Genomic DNA, 18084 nt, shown 5'->3' with positions numbered 1-18084 from the left:
TTGCAGAAGTCAAACATGACTTGTATTCATCTTTTGTTATCAGTATGTATTGAATATTACAATTTTAATACAGTTTTCCTTTCTTAAAATGTGTATAAATTTTTTGGCACCCTCTGTACATATGTACATGTATACAATTAAGAATGTGATAAAGTGATTTAAAAACAAAATATGTAACAGATAAAGTTTCATTGTCACTGGTATATGAATAGATTTTAACAGGTCAACAAACCTTAGTGAAACATCAGTGATACAAGCACTACCATATAAACTCACTGTTACCAGTGCTACCAATTACCTGAATAGGTTCTCTTTAGTCTCAAGTTTCTTGTATCAATGATGTCTATCAATAATTCCCATTTTGAAGAGGGAACAAGTTTCACCATCTAGATCTCATGTCCAAGCCCTATTTTTGAGGGTATCTGAATTTTATTTCAGCTTTTATGTCTACATCCCAACAATGCTGAAACCAGGGATGTTTGTAAAAACAGGGAAGATGTCTGAATGCTAGGCAGCCACTCTAGTGTCTATTATAATACTATTTCTCTTTCTGAAATGAACTTAATATCTCATTCTTTATTCTAAGCATTTAGGGTATTTGGCATAATTTTCTTTAAAAATAATTCTGTGATGACCACTTTGTATAAAAATCTGTATTTGCATTTCAGAGGATTTTCTTTCTGTATGTTCACCGAAGTGGAATTACTGGGTCAAATAACACAAATATATTTTAAAACTTGGATAGACATCCCCACATCACCCAGCAAAGTTTCCACTAATTTACACTCTCAACAGGGAGATATAAAAGTGTTAGTTTTCCTGCTGACTTGTCAATTCAGGCGAGCCACATTTTGTTAACCCTTTCCCAGTATTATTGGTTTAGAAAATAACAATTTATTGCTGTTTTACTTTGTATTTTCTTGAGTATTAGAGAGGTTTTAATAGCTTTCCATATGTTTGCTATTTCCCTGGATCCTTTTATAAATTGGCAATATGCCCCTTGACAAAATTGAGTTATATTTTCTGTATTGATTTTTTCCTCTGTTTATTGATCTTGTCCATTGCACTTAGAACTTCCAGAATAATGTTAAATAATAAAAAAAAAGTGATCGTTGGTATCTTTGCTTTATTCCTATTTTGCCATATTACTCTACTGAAATTATAGGGTTTTTTTGAATGTTAAGAAAGATATCCTCTATATTTAGATAATTAAATAAAAAACAGAGGTTGATTGATTTATATCATATGTATTTTTGTTGGTTATTGGAATTATCTCATGATTTTTCTCCTTTTAACTTTTTGATGTAATTTATTTTACTCATATATTTATAATGGAATATGCCTTAAAAAATCCTGTTTGTGCTATATTTAATATAATTTTATGAGATTTTACTCACTAGTATTTAACTCTAATACCTACCCTAAGTATTATTGTATGTTTTACTTTTATTTTGAAATAATTTCAGATTTACAGAAAAATTACAATAATACAAAGAACTCCCATATACTTTTTACCTAGAGATTCCATTAAAGTTTTGTCAGTTGTCCCAATAATATCTCTTTTAGCACATGGTTCAATGTAAGATTGCATATTACACTCAGTTATCAAGTCTCCCAATCTCCTTCAGTCCTAGGGTAGTTCCTCTGTTTCTCCTGACCTTCATGACCTTGACATTTATGAGGATTAACAGGCCAGTCATTCTAAAGAATGTCCTCCCATTGCAGTGTGTCTAATGTCTTTTTATGATTAGACTGAGGTTTTGATAGAAATATCACAGAAGTGATGCTGTATTCTGTTCATTGCATCCTATCATTTGGCACATGATGCCAATTTGTCTCATTATTTGCAATGTTAACTTTGAATGGTGTCAGCTAGATTTCTCTACTTTTTTCCCTTTGTATTTAATAAATAGTTTGTGGAGAGCTACTCTGAGATTATGTAAAAAATCTCACTACTTATTTCACTTTTACCAACTACTTTTAGAACCCATTGATGCCTCTTGCCTGAATTAATTATTTTTGCAGTGGTTGCCAAATGATAATTTACAATTCCATCATTCTTTCTATATGTATTAGTTGGCATTTTAGTATGAGAGAGTTTTATTCTCTTTAATAACTGTTGCATAAATGACATCAGTGTTACACCATATTTCTTTTAAGTATTTTGATACCCAACTTGTCCCAGAACTGGCCAGTGGAAATCCCTCTCAGGCTAGTTTCTATGTACTTTTGGCACGCCTCATTTTTCTTTGAGGGCTGTCTGACTTTTTGACAAAACAAGTTCTCCAAACTCATATTGTGCCTTCCTTGCCCCAGTCCTGGAATCATCTATTTCTCCAAGTAGTGCTTATTCCTTTCAGTGGAGAGCGATATTTTAAAATGAACATCTGGATGCTTATTCCTACTAAAGTGTAAGTACTCCAAGGCCCACTCAATGGGCAAAGCTAGAAAATATACACATATATTTACATATATTTCTATCTATCTTTTTATCTTTCTATCTATCTATCTATCTATCTTCTATTAAAACTCATGAATAAACACTAGTAACTCCAATTTCAATCAATGCCACAGGGTTCATTTTAGCTTTCCCCCTTTCCATACTTCTCCAACAGTGAGAAACTGGTTATTATTATCCCCAATGTATTTACTAACTTTCTCAATTCTCTGGAATGTAGCCAAGGTCCTAACCTGCCACGCCTTCCTCCCCACTCAGATGGCCTTACTTTATGAGCCCTGTGCCCTGTAGTGGTCACACCTCCTTGGGTAGCCCCTCATGCAGGTTGGGCTGCTTTTCCATTACACTGAAGCTTACCTATTGCTTTATGACTAAAAGGAAGGAAAGGGGCCTGATCATATTTTGTCATTGAGGCAGACCTTGACAAATTTTAAAGACAATCCAAATCAACCCCTTCCCCAAAACTAGATGTTACCTATTTATAACACAATGATAATAATAAAAATACCTATATATTGAACAATATATATATATATATATATATATATATATATATAATAGTTTTGACTTTTAAATATATGAATTCATGTTTCCTTTAATATTTTTAAGAGTATGTGGTTTTATTTTGTTTTTTTTTTTGGTAATATATAGAAAACACAAACACTACAGATGATGATCATGTATGGTGGCTTACAATACTATTTAAAAATACTTGAAAGGGTAGCTATCCCTATCTTTAAGGTAAAAATCTCTGTGTAAAAACCAGCACATCTGTGGGTAGCCACATATGCTATTATGTAAATATAAGTAAAAATAACTAAGGAGCAGACTGGCTGTAGCTAAACTATCTAGCAGATGCAGATTCAATATGAAATAAATCCCCACCTCCAAATTCTTCCAAATCACTGTCAAAATTCTGACCACAAGGTATTAAAATCCATATTGGTATAATGATTCAAGATTGGAATATAACTGAACACTCATTAGCCTTTATCTTCAAGTTGCCTTCTTCCTTTCATGGAGACTGGCTTTCTACACTGAGCAAGCTCTGGATGCTAAAATAATTTTGTCTGTCTTCTCTTATTCTTTCTCATCTTTAGGAAGAGCAATGCATGTTTAGGTAGAAAGAATATGGATGGAAATATCTGATTTATTTTAACTAAAATATTTATACATATGGAAACCTTGGAGACAGTAATTAATTATGGGTGGACGAGCTTGATTTAGACAAAACTTGAAGTTCCTCCTACAGGGGGAACATCAAATTAAAACTGCATGAGGTGTTATTCCCAAATATTTTAGCCCTTAAGTTTCACTTCTTCCCATTACATTAGCTGTCTGATTGCTGATGTGGATAGGAATGTTTTTAAAGTCTGAACCTGACCTATTAACTGCTAATCAAGGGGCTATTGTCTGAAAAATTAAGCTGAAGAGTAGGAAAATTAGTAGACTTCAGCATGTAAAATCCAAATGAGAATTCCAGTTAATCATTAAGATTCTCAAGAATCAACAGAATTAACCCTCAGATCAAATCTAAGTAAAGAAGATTTCAAATTCTTTATTTTGTTACAATGCTTTAAAAATGTAAAGAGCTCCAGGCTAAGTTTTATTAGAATACAGTGGCAAACCTTCTATATGAAAGTTTGTAGGCAATGTTAAGTTATTGGTAAAACAATCAATGCCACCTGATGGTAATGAAGGAAGGAAAGGAGAAGGATGTAAGGGAAGGGAGAACTAAAGAAGTAATGAAATAAGAGAAAAAGAGACATAAAAATTAAGAGAGATTAAAAAGAATGCCTATTTGATGTTCTGGGTAACAGATCTGGCCACAATTAGGAATGTTTAATAGGTTTATAAAATGCTTGTAAGAATTTAAGTTTTAAAAACCATAAATCTGAGAGTAGTGTGCATGAAAAAAAATGACATTTGTGCTTCCTCACTTTGACTTTTCAATTATTAAATTAAAAGGAAATCTACAGACATTACAATTTTAAGTCAATATGGATATTCTGCAAGTCAATATGAGATACAGAAAATGTGGATTTTTACGTATGTGGATTTGAAAAAAAGACCAAACATGTTTGTTCTGATAAGGAGTCCCACTTTCACATTTTTCTCCATAATTATATTGACTTAATTGAGGTAATTATGCAATACATTTCTTTACAAATAATGGAGAAATTCTCATAATCCATGCATGTGATTTGAGTCATAGTGATGAGAAAAATTTCTGAAATTCTACTTAATATTATAGTAAAATTTAAACATGAACTTAGAAATACATATCTGTTTCTTAAGAATTATCTCCAATTTTAATATATGCAGATCAGGCCGTTTCTAAAACAATGTTGACCAAATCAGAGTGACATAGACAGAGAGCAGAAGACTCAACATGGAAATGCCACTCTAGTATCGGCACCGGACTCAAGAACAATGTAATAAATAAATTGAAAATATGATACATGCTGTAAGGTATGGTGAATGAGATACATAAATATAAGTTCACATCTTTAAAATATGGTCATGTCATGACTTAACTTCACATACATATGGAGTTTCTTAATGTTACAGCTAAAACAATTTTCATTTTAGGAGCCACCATTTCCAGGGCTCAAGAACATAAAATTAATCTCTGTTTTTGATGAGTATGCAGGTTTATTTTGTTTTATCTTACTATTACAAGGCTCTAGTACATGTTCCACAGAGTTTTAGATACAATGTGATACTGTCATACAGGAAAACAAGCAGGCAGGCAGCAGCAAAACCCTCTCACTGATTACTTAGATCCCCAGAACAGGAGTTCTTGGTTTTACACATGGAGCAAATCACCTGAAGAGCACAATGTATTTACAAATTATGGCCACATCCCCAGACAGTCTGATTTAATTGATCTGGGAGTCATTCTTAGGAATCTGCATTTTGACAAGTATTATAAACCCAAATGCTGTCGTGTTGTGGGTTATGCAAGCATCATATAAAGAGAAACATTGCCTTAACACAGTGCCTCCATCTTGGGCATGATCAGGAAAACCAGGAAGTCATAGGACAGTAACCTTTGGAGTAGAAACTGTTATCATTAACGGGAATGATGCCAGAGTCATTCTGTTGATGTGAAGGGTGATGTTTTCTTAATCTTTGATCTTAGAATCTGTAAAGGAGATGGTATGGGAACCAAAATATCTGGCTTTAGAAATGGGTCCCACAATTTATTAAGTATCTCAAATATATGTTTATATTTGAAAAGCCTTGGTGGCCACCAATGCAACACTTTTTACCACTCACCACTAACCACTAACCAGGTGAATCCAAAGGTCACTATTGATTTGTATATTTGGTGATGCAAAACTCTCACCTGTGTCCCTCATGAGGAAGGTGCGTGGAGATGTCATTTAGCTAAAGATTGACTCTAGCAAACCATGCAACATAGTTATTCCCACACAGGCTATTTTGTGTGTAAAGACCTTCATGAAATGATAAAACACTGACTTTCTTTGTGAAAAATATTTACCAAAATAAGGGAGAAAATGTTGGAGATGTGGAAAAGTCACTGAAATGGCGAGGATATATAAGAGGACAGAAGGATGCACCAGGGGAGTGGAATGCAGGAGAAATGTGAGGGGGTACAGACACTTAAACTTTTACAAAGATTTCTGAAGTCTAGAGCAATTTTTATGTCTCAACCATTTTATTCAGCTTTGATATTTGAAAATGGACAGTTTGGGAAGAGAGATTTTCTTTCCATAGGACAAGGCTAGGTAAGCAGACTTGGAAGCCCTAAGATGTTACTATGAAAGCTAAGGTATTTGTCAATCTACGTGTTCTATCATGCCCAACAAGATTCATTTTAGAAGGATTTGGGGGTATAGCGCTATCTGAAATTGAATGAAATTATGCAGGATTATGTACTTCTCCAGATGTTCTTAGGGTACACAGTTCTTTTAAAGCACTGGTTCTCAAAGTGTGATCCGTGGACCAGCAGCATTGGCATCACCTGGGAACTTGTTAGAAATGCAAATTCTCAAATCCCAACCTAAAATGATTTAATCAGAAATTCTTGGAGAGGTCCCACCAATCTAAACTCTAACATCAATGTGTTGCTGATGTGTGTTGCATGTTCTCCTCAAACATCCTTATTCCATGTAGCTAAGAAGTTAAAAGTGATGCTGATCTAAGAAGCCATTTAGAATCCTAAAGAAGTAAAGCTAAAGACTGAATGCTAAAGAAAAAGACAACTAAACAAAATGGACTGGAGGGACCAAAAATAAAAGCTGAAAGAACCTACAGCAACGGTAACAGCTATTTGATTCTGGGCAGCACCCCCTGGGCAAAAGTGAGTCTTTTTTTTTTTTTAATTGGGGAATTGGGGGGATGGGAACAGTGCTGGGGAACTGGGGAAAGGGGAACAGACAAGTTGCTGTCATTTTGTTCTTCAATCTAGTTGTGGAGGACGTTGCTTCACTGGCCCAAGTTGGCACCATCATTGCGCTCTTCTCTGGTGAGGCAGATCAGTCGCCGGCTTCTGGACGGCCGCTCACTGCAGCTGCTGGCCGCTCACGCTGGCTGCTGGCCACACACGGTAGCCCATGGCAATCCACTGCCACAGGGACTGCAGCCCACGCCGTCGCCGGCGACTCATGGCAGCCCAGCTCCAGGTTGAGCTGTTGTTCAGCATCTTAGCTGTAGAGGGCAGTGTCACTGGCCCTCATATGTGGGATCCGAACCGGGGCCCTCTGGCATCCCAAGCGAGTTCTTAACCATCGTGCCACTCGGCCGGCCCAAAAGTGAGTCTTATGAGAGATACTGTAGCAGCAGCAGAAGCAATAGCATCGTAGCGGTGACCATTATCATCATCATCACCACCACCATCATCATCATCATCATTATCATCATCATCATCATCCTCTATTGGCTGAGAACATATGATCCCCAGAAACTGGGCTAGGGGCTTACATGTATCATCTAATTTAATCCTTACAATAAATTTAGAGGATTTAAACTTTTAAATTTTCCTCCATTTTATATACGACAAAACTAAGCCTTAGAGAAATTAAATGGTTTACCTCCAAATTGATTTAAGTAGCAAGAAGGAAAACCAAGATTCAAACCAGGCAGCATAAATGCAAAGCCCACCTTTGACCTGCTATTCTTTAGTGACATCTCATAGCATCTTTGAACAATGGGTGGCCGCGCCATTGGGCAAGGAAAAAGAATACAGTATTTCATGACTGGTTAAGTTAGATTTGCAGAAACCATGGAGGGCGAGAAAGGCAGAACTTAGGCAGCTGAAAAGATCTTTATATTCTAAAGAAAGCTACTGTGGGATTGGAGGAAAGAAGGATGCCAGCCATATCCAGAAGCAGAATCTTTGAAGTAGGGGAAACATGTAGAGTTGCAGTAACGAGTAGGAAGCAACTCGGTACTTCCTACTCAGAAAGGGATGGAAACCCTTGACATAATCACAAAGTTGAATGTCCTAAGGGAAAGTAGTTCAGCCATCTGGTGCTAAAGATCAAATGCCAACATCCATATAATTGTCCAAAAAAAAAAAAAATCCCCGTTCCTGGTTCAAGCTTAAGAAGACCATCCTTTCTTCATCTCCCTTACAAGTACAGGCTCTGCTGTTCATTTTCAATTTCAAAAACATATGGTTAAGATGAAAATTCAGTAATATCTTGAATCAAACAGATATAGGTTTGAAACCTTGTCCTCAGCCAACAGGGAATATTGAGCAAGCTCCTAATTGTCTCTGAACTTTAAGCTTTTGCATATTTATAACAATGTTATTAACACCTACTTAATAATAATATCAGAATTAAATGAGACAAAGAATAAATGGTACCTGGCACTTAGTAGGGTCCTCTCCATTCCTTAATATTAAGTTAAATTAAAAACTTAATGTTACACTAAATTTAAGTTAATTTCACTTTAGCTGACATGGCCTGGAGGTGTGCACCATATACTCTAACATAATTCTAGCTCTAACCCTCTCGGGATGGTCATGTGCGTAGCTAAAAAGTATACATGTGAATAAAAAAAACAGTGGAAGGACACTGAGCATTTGGCACTAAGAGCTCAGACTTAAATATGAATGTGGTTGTTCTTAAAGTCATAATAAAAAATTTCCATTCTAGTAAAAGATGCTTCACATTTGATTCCAGGTTGGCTTGGCTTCAAACTACTCCCTGAACTGTCTATATGATCTTGAGAAAGTAACTGAAATTTAATGAAATTCTATTTCCTCATCTAGAAACTAAGGTATATAATACTTAGATTGTCCAATTTTATTCAGTGTAGGGCAATGCACCATTTCTAGTGTGGTCTTCAGTGGCTTTCAATGACATTAAAGGCTGTAAAGGTACAGAGTGTTTTGTAGCAGTTTCATAATATAACTTGGAGCTAGTCATTAGATAAAATCTGTTCTAAAGGACCTTAAGTAAACTGGTTATCTCCCCTCCCTCTGCCATTGAATGAGGTAGAACTTTTGTTTTGAGAGGTGTGTGTGTGTGCACTTGTATTTTGAAGGAGCTGGTAAAATAAGTCATTTACATATTTACAATTCTGTAGCTATGTTTAAACATTTAAATGGGATGCCCCAGATCCAAGCCCTGGTGTCCCTTGTTATTAGAGCTCAAGTACTCTCTACTAAACTAAAAGGAAAGCATTTTATGCTTTGACTGTGATAGGAACTTTGAAAGTACGTAGACATGCCTCTTACAAGCAATAAAATAACGGTGTCAGCCATTGCAAATGGACCAACATGGAGATCACATGGCTAAACCATCCTTGTACCAGGCAGCCTCTGATGTATTTTACTCCAGTTTCAATCTATTAATCAGAAGAGTGGAAAGAGCAATAATTTAAACACTGAAATAATCAATTCCATAACGCATTAATAGAAGCTACAGTCAAATTTTGCCACACCAGTGACTGCAATGGAATCTTGACAGGAGCCGGAAGGCCAGGACTAATTTGCATTAAATTTACATAAAACTGTAAATCAAGAATACATGAACACAGCCCTGATATTTGTTAGTGCTTAGATCTTTCTTGTTAGATGGATTTAAACTGCTGGTGGTTTGACTTCGCTTGCAATACAATTGTGCAGCTGAACAGCTTTGTTCTCATTCTGCAATTATGGGAAAAGGGACCCAAGAGAGCTATAGTTTAGGGACATGTGTATGCATGCCATTTAGGGTTTTCATCCTGTAAAACCATGACTCAGATGTGCCCCTGGAAACCCTAAGCTAGAAGCAGATTGTCCCCAATGACTTTGCAGATCCTTGTTACTGGATTTGCTCACAAATTATTGCCATTAGCTGGAGACACAAAGTAAATACAAAGCTGGCCAGCTGAAAGGATGACAAGGCCTCTGGAAATTTTCATTTTTCCAAGCAAAATTTGCTATCATAAAAATAGATAATTAGTGATATTCTTTAGCCTGAAGACAGCTACAACTCAAACCTTCAGCAAAGTATCCAGTACTTAAGGAATGATCAAGTGGACTTCATATGGTCCCAAGCACTCTATATGTTCTTGTGTTCCTGTGTCAATTTATTCCGATAGTTGTGGCCTTTGCTGTGTGTTTTTACACTCAGGACTAGGAGAAAACACCCTTATCAAGGGGACTGGCTCACAGTGGTGAGATTCAGCCCTCTCTATTCTCCTTAGTCCTCTCATTTTAAGTCTGTCCTTTTAGAGAGAAGGCAGACATACGTCATAATGTATTAGGAATTGCTGTTCTTTATGCAGGTATTTCACACATCATGTTTATTCTCTGCCTCCCATCCCTCCTTTACCACCCACCTATCCCACCCTTACCTTGCACGATCAAGTAAACTTGGGAAGTCTTGGGCTCATGCTGTGTCTGAACCGAGCAGGTGTAGGAACCCTCATCGTAGACATCCACCTTCTGGATCCGGAGGCTGTATTCCAAAGAATGGCGCTTCTCCAGCTCAACCCGGGGGTCTAGAGACCACTTGTCATGCCCAGCAAAGATGATTCCAGAACGGTTCAACCAGGCCACCTTCGAGTTCTTGTCCTCTACAACACACCTGGCAGAGAAGAATGTCAACATGAGAGTCTTAGCCATATTGGCATTTCTATTCATTCTCCACACAATTTGATGCAACTCAAGACCAGTCAAGAAAAATAATTATATTCAGGATGAACCCCTGCCATGCTGTTTCTTAGAGTCTTAAGTATCACCACTATCTGTCCTTACTATCCAATGGGTGGATGTCATTCTATTAGATTCAATTCAGCAGTAAATAATCTGAGTATGAGTAATGCAGGCAAATACAGTTAAATAATATAATAACTAATCCCACTGGATTATTTTCTTGTCTAAGAAAAGGTCATTTACACAGAACTTCATCTGTTTAAGTAACTTTGAGAATTAGATGATTGATAATGTGGCACATTTACTCAGTTTTGAATTGTACTTAAATACTTCCTAAAGTCTTGTGTGATGGTATATTCAAATTATGCCCTGCCACTGTGGAATTAGACTAGATTTTAATATTTGCTTCTGATCTGTATGAGCTTGTAATGCTCGCTCTCAGGAGTGAGAAGTATGTGAGCAGGTCCAAGGGTAAGTGGTTAGGTGTTGTGTCAAGGCAATCAAAGCTGGCATCACCTTGCCTAAGTCTGGTTCCAGCTTTTGAGGGCAGCAGCTGTCTGCTGGCAAGAGACAGCCGGCTACCAGCATTTCTGGCCATGTTAGAATGAATTCAATCTTTTTTTTTTTAATTAAAGTTTGTTTAGTAAAGTTACATACATTTCAGGTGTACAATTCTGTAATACATCATCTATATATCACATTGTATGTTCACCACCCAGAGTCAGTTCTCCTCCCATCACCATATATTTGACCCCCTTTACCCTCATCTACCACTCCCCTCCCCGCTTACCCTCTGGTAACCACTGAACTATTGTCTGTGTCTATGAGTTTTTGTTTCTTCATTTGTTTGTCTTGTTTCTTTGATGTTTTCAGTTTTACATACCACAAATCAGTGAAATCATATGGTCTCAACTTTTTCTGTCTGACTTATTTCACTTAGCATAATAATCTCAAGATCCATCCAAGTTGTCACAAATGGCACTGTTTCATCTTTTCTTATGGCAGAATAGTATTCCACTGTGTATATATACTAGAATGAATTCAATCTTTTATGGGAGATAAATAAACCAATTTTGTAGTTCCGATCCCAAGGAAGGTGGAGGAAAAATATTTCTTTGAATGACTACTTATTATAGAAACCTAAAAGAGTCTCTTCCTGAAAGTTGAAAGGAAGGGGTAAAGAAGTCAGATTAGTAGAGAAGAGGTAAAATCTTTATGATGAATGTGGTTTTCTTCAATACCAGCAAGAATATGGAAATGAAAAGATCAAGTAAAAAAAACAAAACAAAAAAAACTTCTCTCTGTATCACTTTGGCAAGATTTATTTCTGCCCCACAGGGAGACTGTCCCAGACCCTGTTCACAGCTGCAGAGCCAGCTGCTCAGCACTCTGGGCCATGAGGGATGGACAGAAGGAGCCAGGAGAATGACAGCAAAACAATTAAAATGCCATGTTCCCCTGTATTTTCCAAACCAAGTCAATTGCAGGTTTCCTCTCAGGTCAAAACAGCCAGGCGTAGAGGCTCCACACCCAAGTACAGACAGGAAATTGATGTCTTATCCAGAGGCTGTCCACCAGAGGGAATACAGAGGCCAACTCTTACCTCTCCTAAGAAGAAGAAAAGCTGAGTCTTTTAAAAAGTCCTCGCCTATGGTACAGAAGCCCTCTTGTCCCATTAATATTGGATGAATTATATATTTTATTTAGCATGATTATTTGATTTAACTGTTTGGGGTGCCACGGTATGCAGGTCTTTCTTTTCTCCTCCACCTATTTATTTTCATAAACATAGATAAAGGTATCATTTAGTATCTCCAATTACTCAATATGTGTTTCTCTGTCATACAGATATGGTTAGGGTTATTTATATGCATTTGATCATTTAGAGCCTCTCCACGAGGGAGTGCAAAGCTAACACCATGGATGCTTGCTGCTTCTCTCCCCTTGATTTTACTTTCCCTGCTCTATTGTTGTGTGACACCATTTCTCTGTCCTTGGTGATGGTGTGGCACTTCTCAGTTTAGAATCATTTATGAATTAATAGGCTGTTCACTGCCTTCTAGATCATAAATGAAGTTGTTGATGTAGATTCACTCACTGTATTTTTTCTGTTCTACTGAGAAGCATGGAAATGTACCTCTATAAATGGATTTTAAGTCTTCTATCACATTTCTCCTCACACTGTTCTCGTCTACGCAGCTCAACACGGCAGCACGCAGATATGCCACATCAAAGATGCACTCTGAGTGCTGTTTAGCCCAGCATATGGCCCTACTATATTCATTTTGAAAAAAAAATACTAGGTATTTTACACAAAATGACCTACCAAATAAAGACAGAGACTTTGTTTTATTCATTAAGACACCTCCTGAAACTAATCTGGTAAAAAAACCCAGTAAATGCCTGTCATGTGAACTAACAGTGTCACCCATGTAGACACAAGACATATGATTACCTATATTACACTCCCCCACCCCACCCTCAGTCCTAAGCTCTATAGCAACCACACATTAATTGGCAAACTTCCTTATCAGCACAAAGTAGAGTTTGTAAGTCATGTCTTTAGGGTCCTTTCGATATTTTTGTAATTTTTGTCAATGGAAAAGTTAAAATTACCACACAGATCATTATTGCAAATTATTCTCTGAGAGGATTCAAATCTATTTTACCTAAAGAAGTAATGGACTATTTCATCAAAATTACCAGACCCATAAAAATCCATCTGCTGAAATAACACGTTATGTGGAAATTTTGCTATGACAATCTACATAACATCTTATTTTTACATTATGTATTTATTTATTTGTCTTTTACATACAAATAAGTGAAAGGTGTATTGAGAATTCAAACGCATACATATACATTCACACTTTTTACTCAGTATAGTCAGTAAACTACAAGCACAAGGGCACAATGTAGTATTTTTTAAAAGGAAACCACTCCTCCAGATACTTAAGGGTTCTTTTTTATGTAGTCAATAGTTCCAAAGTAAATGCACTGACTTTATACACTAGAAAATCATCTTTCTACAACGTGACTAAAACTTTCATGCTGAAAAATGAGCAAAATAATTATACAATTCCAGAATGAATTAATTTGAAAATCTTGACTTAAGGTGCCAACTATTTTAAACCATAAGAAGTGCACATAAGAAAAAATATATATGGTGAAAGTCCAAGTAATAGTCTCAGTGTGTAGAACTTCTGTTTGTTAAATGAAAATCACCATTCCCACAGGGTAGTCACCAAATGCCTAGCTATCTGGAAGTGAGGAAATGCTGATTAAATGCAGACCCAGGTTTCCAGCATGCACTGACGGGCCAGTAAGCATCATGAACGTGCATCTTGGAGGTAAGTTGGCTTAACCGTGCATTAGGCATGCCTGCAGAGTAAACAAGAATTCCCCTGCTATGCTATTATAATATAATAATGAGTCATTCCCCACTCAGAATGCTGCTCCCGAACCAGACAATCTAGTTCAAAACTGGATACCTAAGGACCTTATCTCCAAAATCAGCCTTGGCTAAATCAGAATAAGTGTGAAGATACATAGGTTAAAAATCCGTGGTATGTGTTGTTTGGATTTAATAGAATGTTTCCTCCAGGAGCTCAAAATGTTGCAAACCATTCCAGAATTTAAAAAGAACAGAGCCCTAAAGAGAATGGGTGTTGTTGCCAACAGGAGAGGGACAGAGAATGTCCTTCCCCTCTCGGTGGGATTTGTGTCAGGCAGCTGAGGACATGGGATATGATACAGAGTGGCACCTTGTCAGGACATCTCTCATTAGTATCCCATCCTTTTACTTAGCTCCTTCTTATGCCCTCATTACAATTCACCTTGCTTTAGAGTTATTTCCACTAATCTCTCCTTATAAGCTTATTTACGACAGTGACCCTCCTGGAGTTCACCTGTGGAGCCTTAATGGGAGCTAACAACATAAACCCACCCACCAGGCACACAACAGTTACTCACTGAAACATGGAATAAATAAGCTGCATTTAATTTAACGAATTGCTATAGGTCAATTACAAAATATTTGTTAATTATCCAATAGGTGCAGAATAGATGGATAACTAACTTTTCTTAAGAACTAATCAAAATGATCAGATGCAAAGGGGACATTTACAGAGAATTACTGTGTGTGGTATTAACATGAAAGCAAAGGAGAGAAAAAAATTTGCTCAGTGTTTCCACTCGGAAGAAAGATCATCCCTGGGAATTAAATAATCTATGTTGCCTGTGAAAAACAGCAAAACCCCCACAAAACACTAGATAATCATTTAGTGGGCTGCTCATTTTAGCCACGAACCCTAAAATATCAGGTGGGTTACTTACCTTAACTATGAACCTTTGATTTTTTAAAAATCAGTTTTTTAAAAAAATAACAGAAAAACAAGCAAACAAATTTCTATCTTCCCTGTTCAGTATATCTGAATCCATAAAACTGTCACAAAAAATCAATGCAGCCATAAAAATCTCCAGTATTCGATCTCTGCAAACATTTTACACCAAGTATATTATGCACACCTACACAAACAAGCACATTGACAATTCCTCTTACACTGCATAAGTCTGGGATTATGCTTCCAAAAAATAAATATAATTGGAGGTAGAAAAGAAATGCTAAATGCGGTTTGTACCAATAGGCTGCTTAATAGGATATTTACTGACAGTATAGCCACATTGTAAGTCATATACATCTACCAGATATTAAGCCTGTTCAATTGCTACTAGGTATATCTCTTCAGGTTTAAACAAGTGTTACTGACTGCTATGAATGTACCAACTTAGCATTAGAATTTATCCAAACTTAAACTTTCTTCTATTTCTGAAGAGTACTATTTGGTATTTGTTCATTGATAACAAATAATTACATTTTGTTTAGTCCCTCACCAATTATCTATCTTCATACTTTTTTTAATTATAAGGACTGAGGGAAGTGGAATTGGATGGGTAAGAGACATTTGACTCTTAAGAAAGAACAGTTAAATGAATGATTCTCAAGCGGGGGCAATGTGTGTTCCACACGATATTTGACAATATATAGAGATATTTTTTGGTTGTAACGATTGGGGGTGGGGGGAGAGTAGTGGCTGATAGTAGCATCTAGTATGCAGAGGTCAGAGATGCTGCTAAATAAACATTCTATAATGTAAAGGACACTGCTCCCTGCCCTGTTACAATGACATAACCCATTTAAATGTTGACAGGGTCAAAGGTGAAAAAAACTGAATCAGACTTTGGTCTCTCGGTTTAAATATTCAGAAATATAGGGCAAACATCTACAGTGCAATGGTGTTTTTTCATAGACATATGCTTCTTAATTTACAAAGCACTCAATTGCCACCAGCAATATAAAAAAGAAAGCAACAAATGAATGAGACAAACAAACCAAAAATTCATAGACACAGATGACAGTTTGGTGGTTACTAGAGGAGGAGGAGGGTGAGGGAGGCAGAAGAGGTTAAAGGGGGTCAAATATATAGTGATGGAGGGGAGTTGACTTTGGGTGGTGAACACACCATGAAATCAACATACAAATGATGAATTACAGAACTGTAAACTTGAAACCTATATAATCTTATTAACCAATGTCACCTCAATACATTTAATATAATTTTTAAAAATCTCTGAATTTTAAGTCAAGTTCATGTCAGAGACACTATAATAAAGACTAGTGATGTTCTGGTTGTAAGTTTATTTTTTCACATTTGTGATTGTCTCCCTTTTATAAGATGTGGAATAATTCAGGATGTAGATGGGAAGAGAGTATTCAAGAGAGTGTTAGCCATTTATTTTGATGCTGCTTGCTTTGTAACTTTAACCGTACAAACAAAACCCTTAGTGAATCAGCAAAACTATCACAAACTCATTACCCTCTATAAGGAAAGACACTTGGACTGGGAAGTAGTGCTGTATGTTCCCAGCTTGCAAGTGTGGAATCAGGAACGGCTCTCAGCAGAAGGTGAAATAAAGTATCATGGAAATACCCCAGATTCCCCTGAGGCAGAAGTCTTTTGTCTGACTTTATCGTATTATTTTAAGTTACAATGAATTCCAACAACACATATGCAAACATTGAAAAAAAAGACAAATTAGTTAAAAACTAAATTTAAAGAATTCTGAATTGTTCATTATGTTAGGTCGTCTCTGATCATTACCACGTTCTGAGATGCAATTCCAAGAAACAAGAGAATTGCGGGGATTCACTGCTTAACCTTAGGCACTCCTGCTAAGCCTTGCCTGAAAGAAGCTTCAGCTAGCTCTCTAGCTCCCTGTTCTCATCTCTGCTTCTTTCCAGACTTGACCTCTGGCTTTGACCCCTGCCTGCTCTCTGGGTCTCATTCTCTTGTTCTCAAGCATGTCTGCGCTCTTAATCTTGATCCTCCTGAACAAGAAACCAATCTTAGTTTGACGATGGTTTATTTTTCTAGATTCATGTTGATTTTAGTCCAGTTAACACCATGCAGCATGTACGTGGTAGCATCATCTCTCCTCACCCTAGCTCCCTTGCACACATTCGTGTCCCAGTGCCTGATGCACATGTGTATATGCACACACATGAAGTGGCAGTGGACATTCCAGAGAGGTTGAGATCACAGGGGTAGTAAACCACAGGAACCAGGTTCATGTGAAGTTACCACTTCTCACAATGATCGGGAATCTACACTGCTGATGGAGTATTAGGGTAGAGGACATATTGTTCAGTTCCTGGAGATATTTCCTAGTGGAACACAGGTAAGTCACTTAGCCTTTCGGTATTTTAGTTTTTCTCATAAGTAAAGTGAGGCTAATGATACTTGCCTCAACCTCTAAACTAATCTTACGATAGTGCCTTTAATAAAATGAGGTGATGTACATGGAAACGCTTCATAAGATGTCAGACAATAACTATGCTTATATGGTATGATAGACAAAAAGAAAACAGTCCTATCCAGGGATGACTATAAAGAAAAGTACTGATTTCTCTCAGTCATTCAAAAAGTTTGTTTCTTTATAGAGTGTGATGACACCCAATGAATATGTATTATTATCCAGACTCTCTGGTCAGTCATGTATTTCCTTAAATTCTCTATTGGCATTAGTAATTTGCACATGTCATCGTGACAAAATACCCTTTCAGTGATTGGGTACTGCTTATTAGAATGATTCATCACCTAGGGGAGCAAAAAATAATCCACAGTGGGACATGGTAAAGCTGGGACAGACTGTGTCACCCCTGGAACAATGAAAAGGTCTCCCTAGATAGGCTTTTCTTCTGTCACTATCACAAGGGAGCCCCTTGCCCAGCCATACATGCATTAATCTACATACATACACAGTAAACCCTTGGGTTGCTAGTAACGTGGCTTGTGAGTGTTCTGCAAAATGAGCAAACATTTCTAATACACTTTAACGTGGTAAACGAGCGATGTCTTGCAATACGAGTAGCTTGTTTCGGGAACAAATTATGCTCGCAAACCAAGGTATTACTGTATATGATATATGCACTGCTGTATTTGTAGGT

General features: G+C 36.8%; 1 protein-coding gene across 1 annotated transcript in view; it reads right to left on the bottom strand.

Annotated features, from left to right (window-relative positions):
- LSAMP (limbic system associated membrane protein) overlaps positions 1-10547 on the bottom strand; it is a 299121-nt gene extending 288574 nt beyond the window's left edge. Inside the window, exon 1 of the mRNA XM_019627181.1 lies at positions 10277-10547. Coding sequence (XP_019482726.1) covers positions 10277-10547 — 271 coding nt within the window. The remainder of the gene's footprint in view (positions 1-10276) is intronic.
- Positions 10548-18084: the final 7537 nt, after the last annotated feature.

Source organism: Hipposideros armiger, unplaced genomic scaffold (genome assembly GCF_001890085.2).
Source record: "Hipposideros armiger isolate ML-2016 unplaced genomic scaffold, ASM189008v1 scaffold_718, whole genome shotgun sequence".
NCBI lineage: Eukaryota > Metazoa > Chordata > Mammalia > Chiroptera > Hipposideridae > Hipposideros > Hipposideros armiger.
The sequence above is the reverse complement of the archived record's forward strand: the minus strand, read 5'-3'. Positions and strand labels throughout refer to the sequence as shown.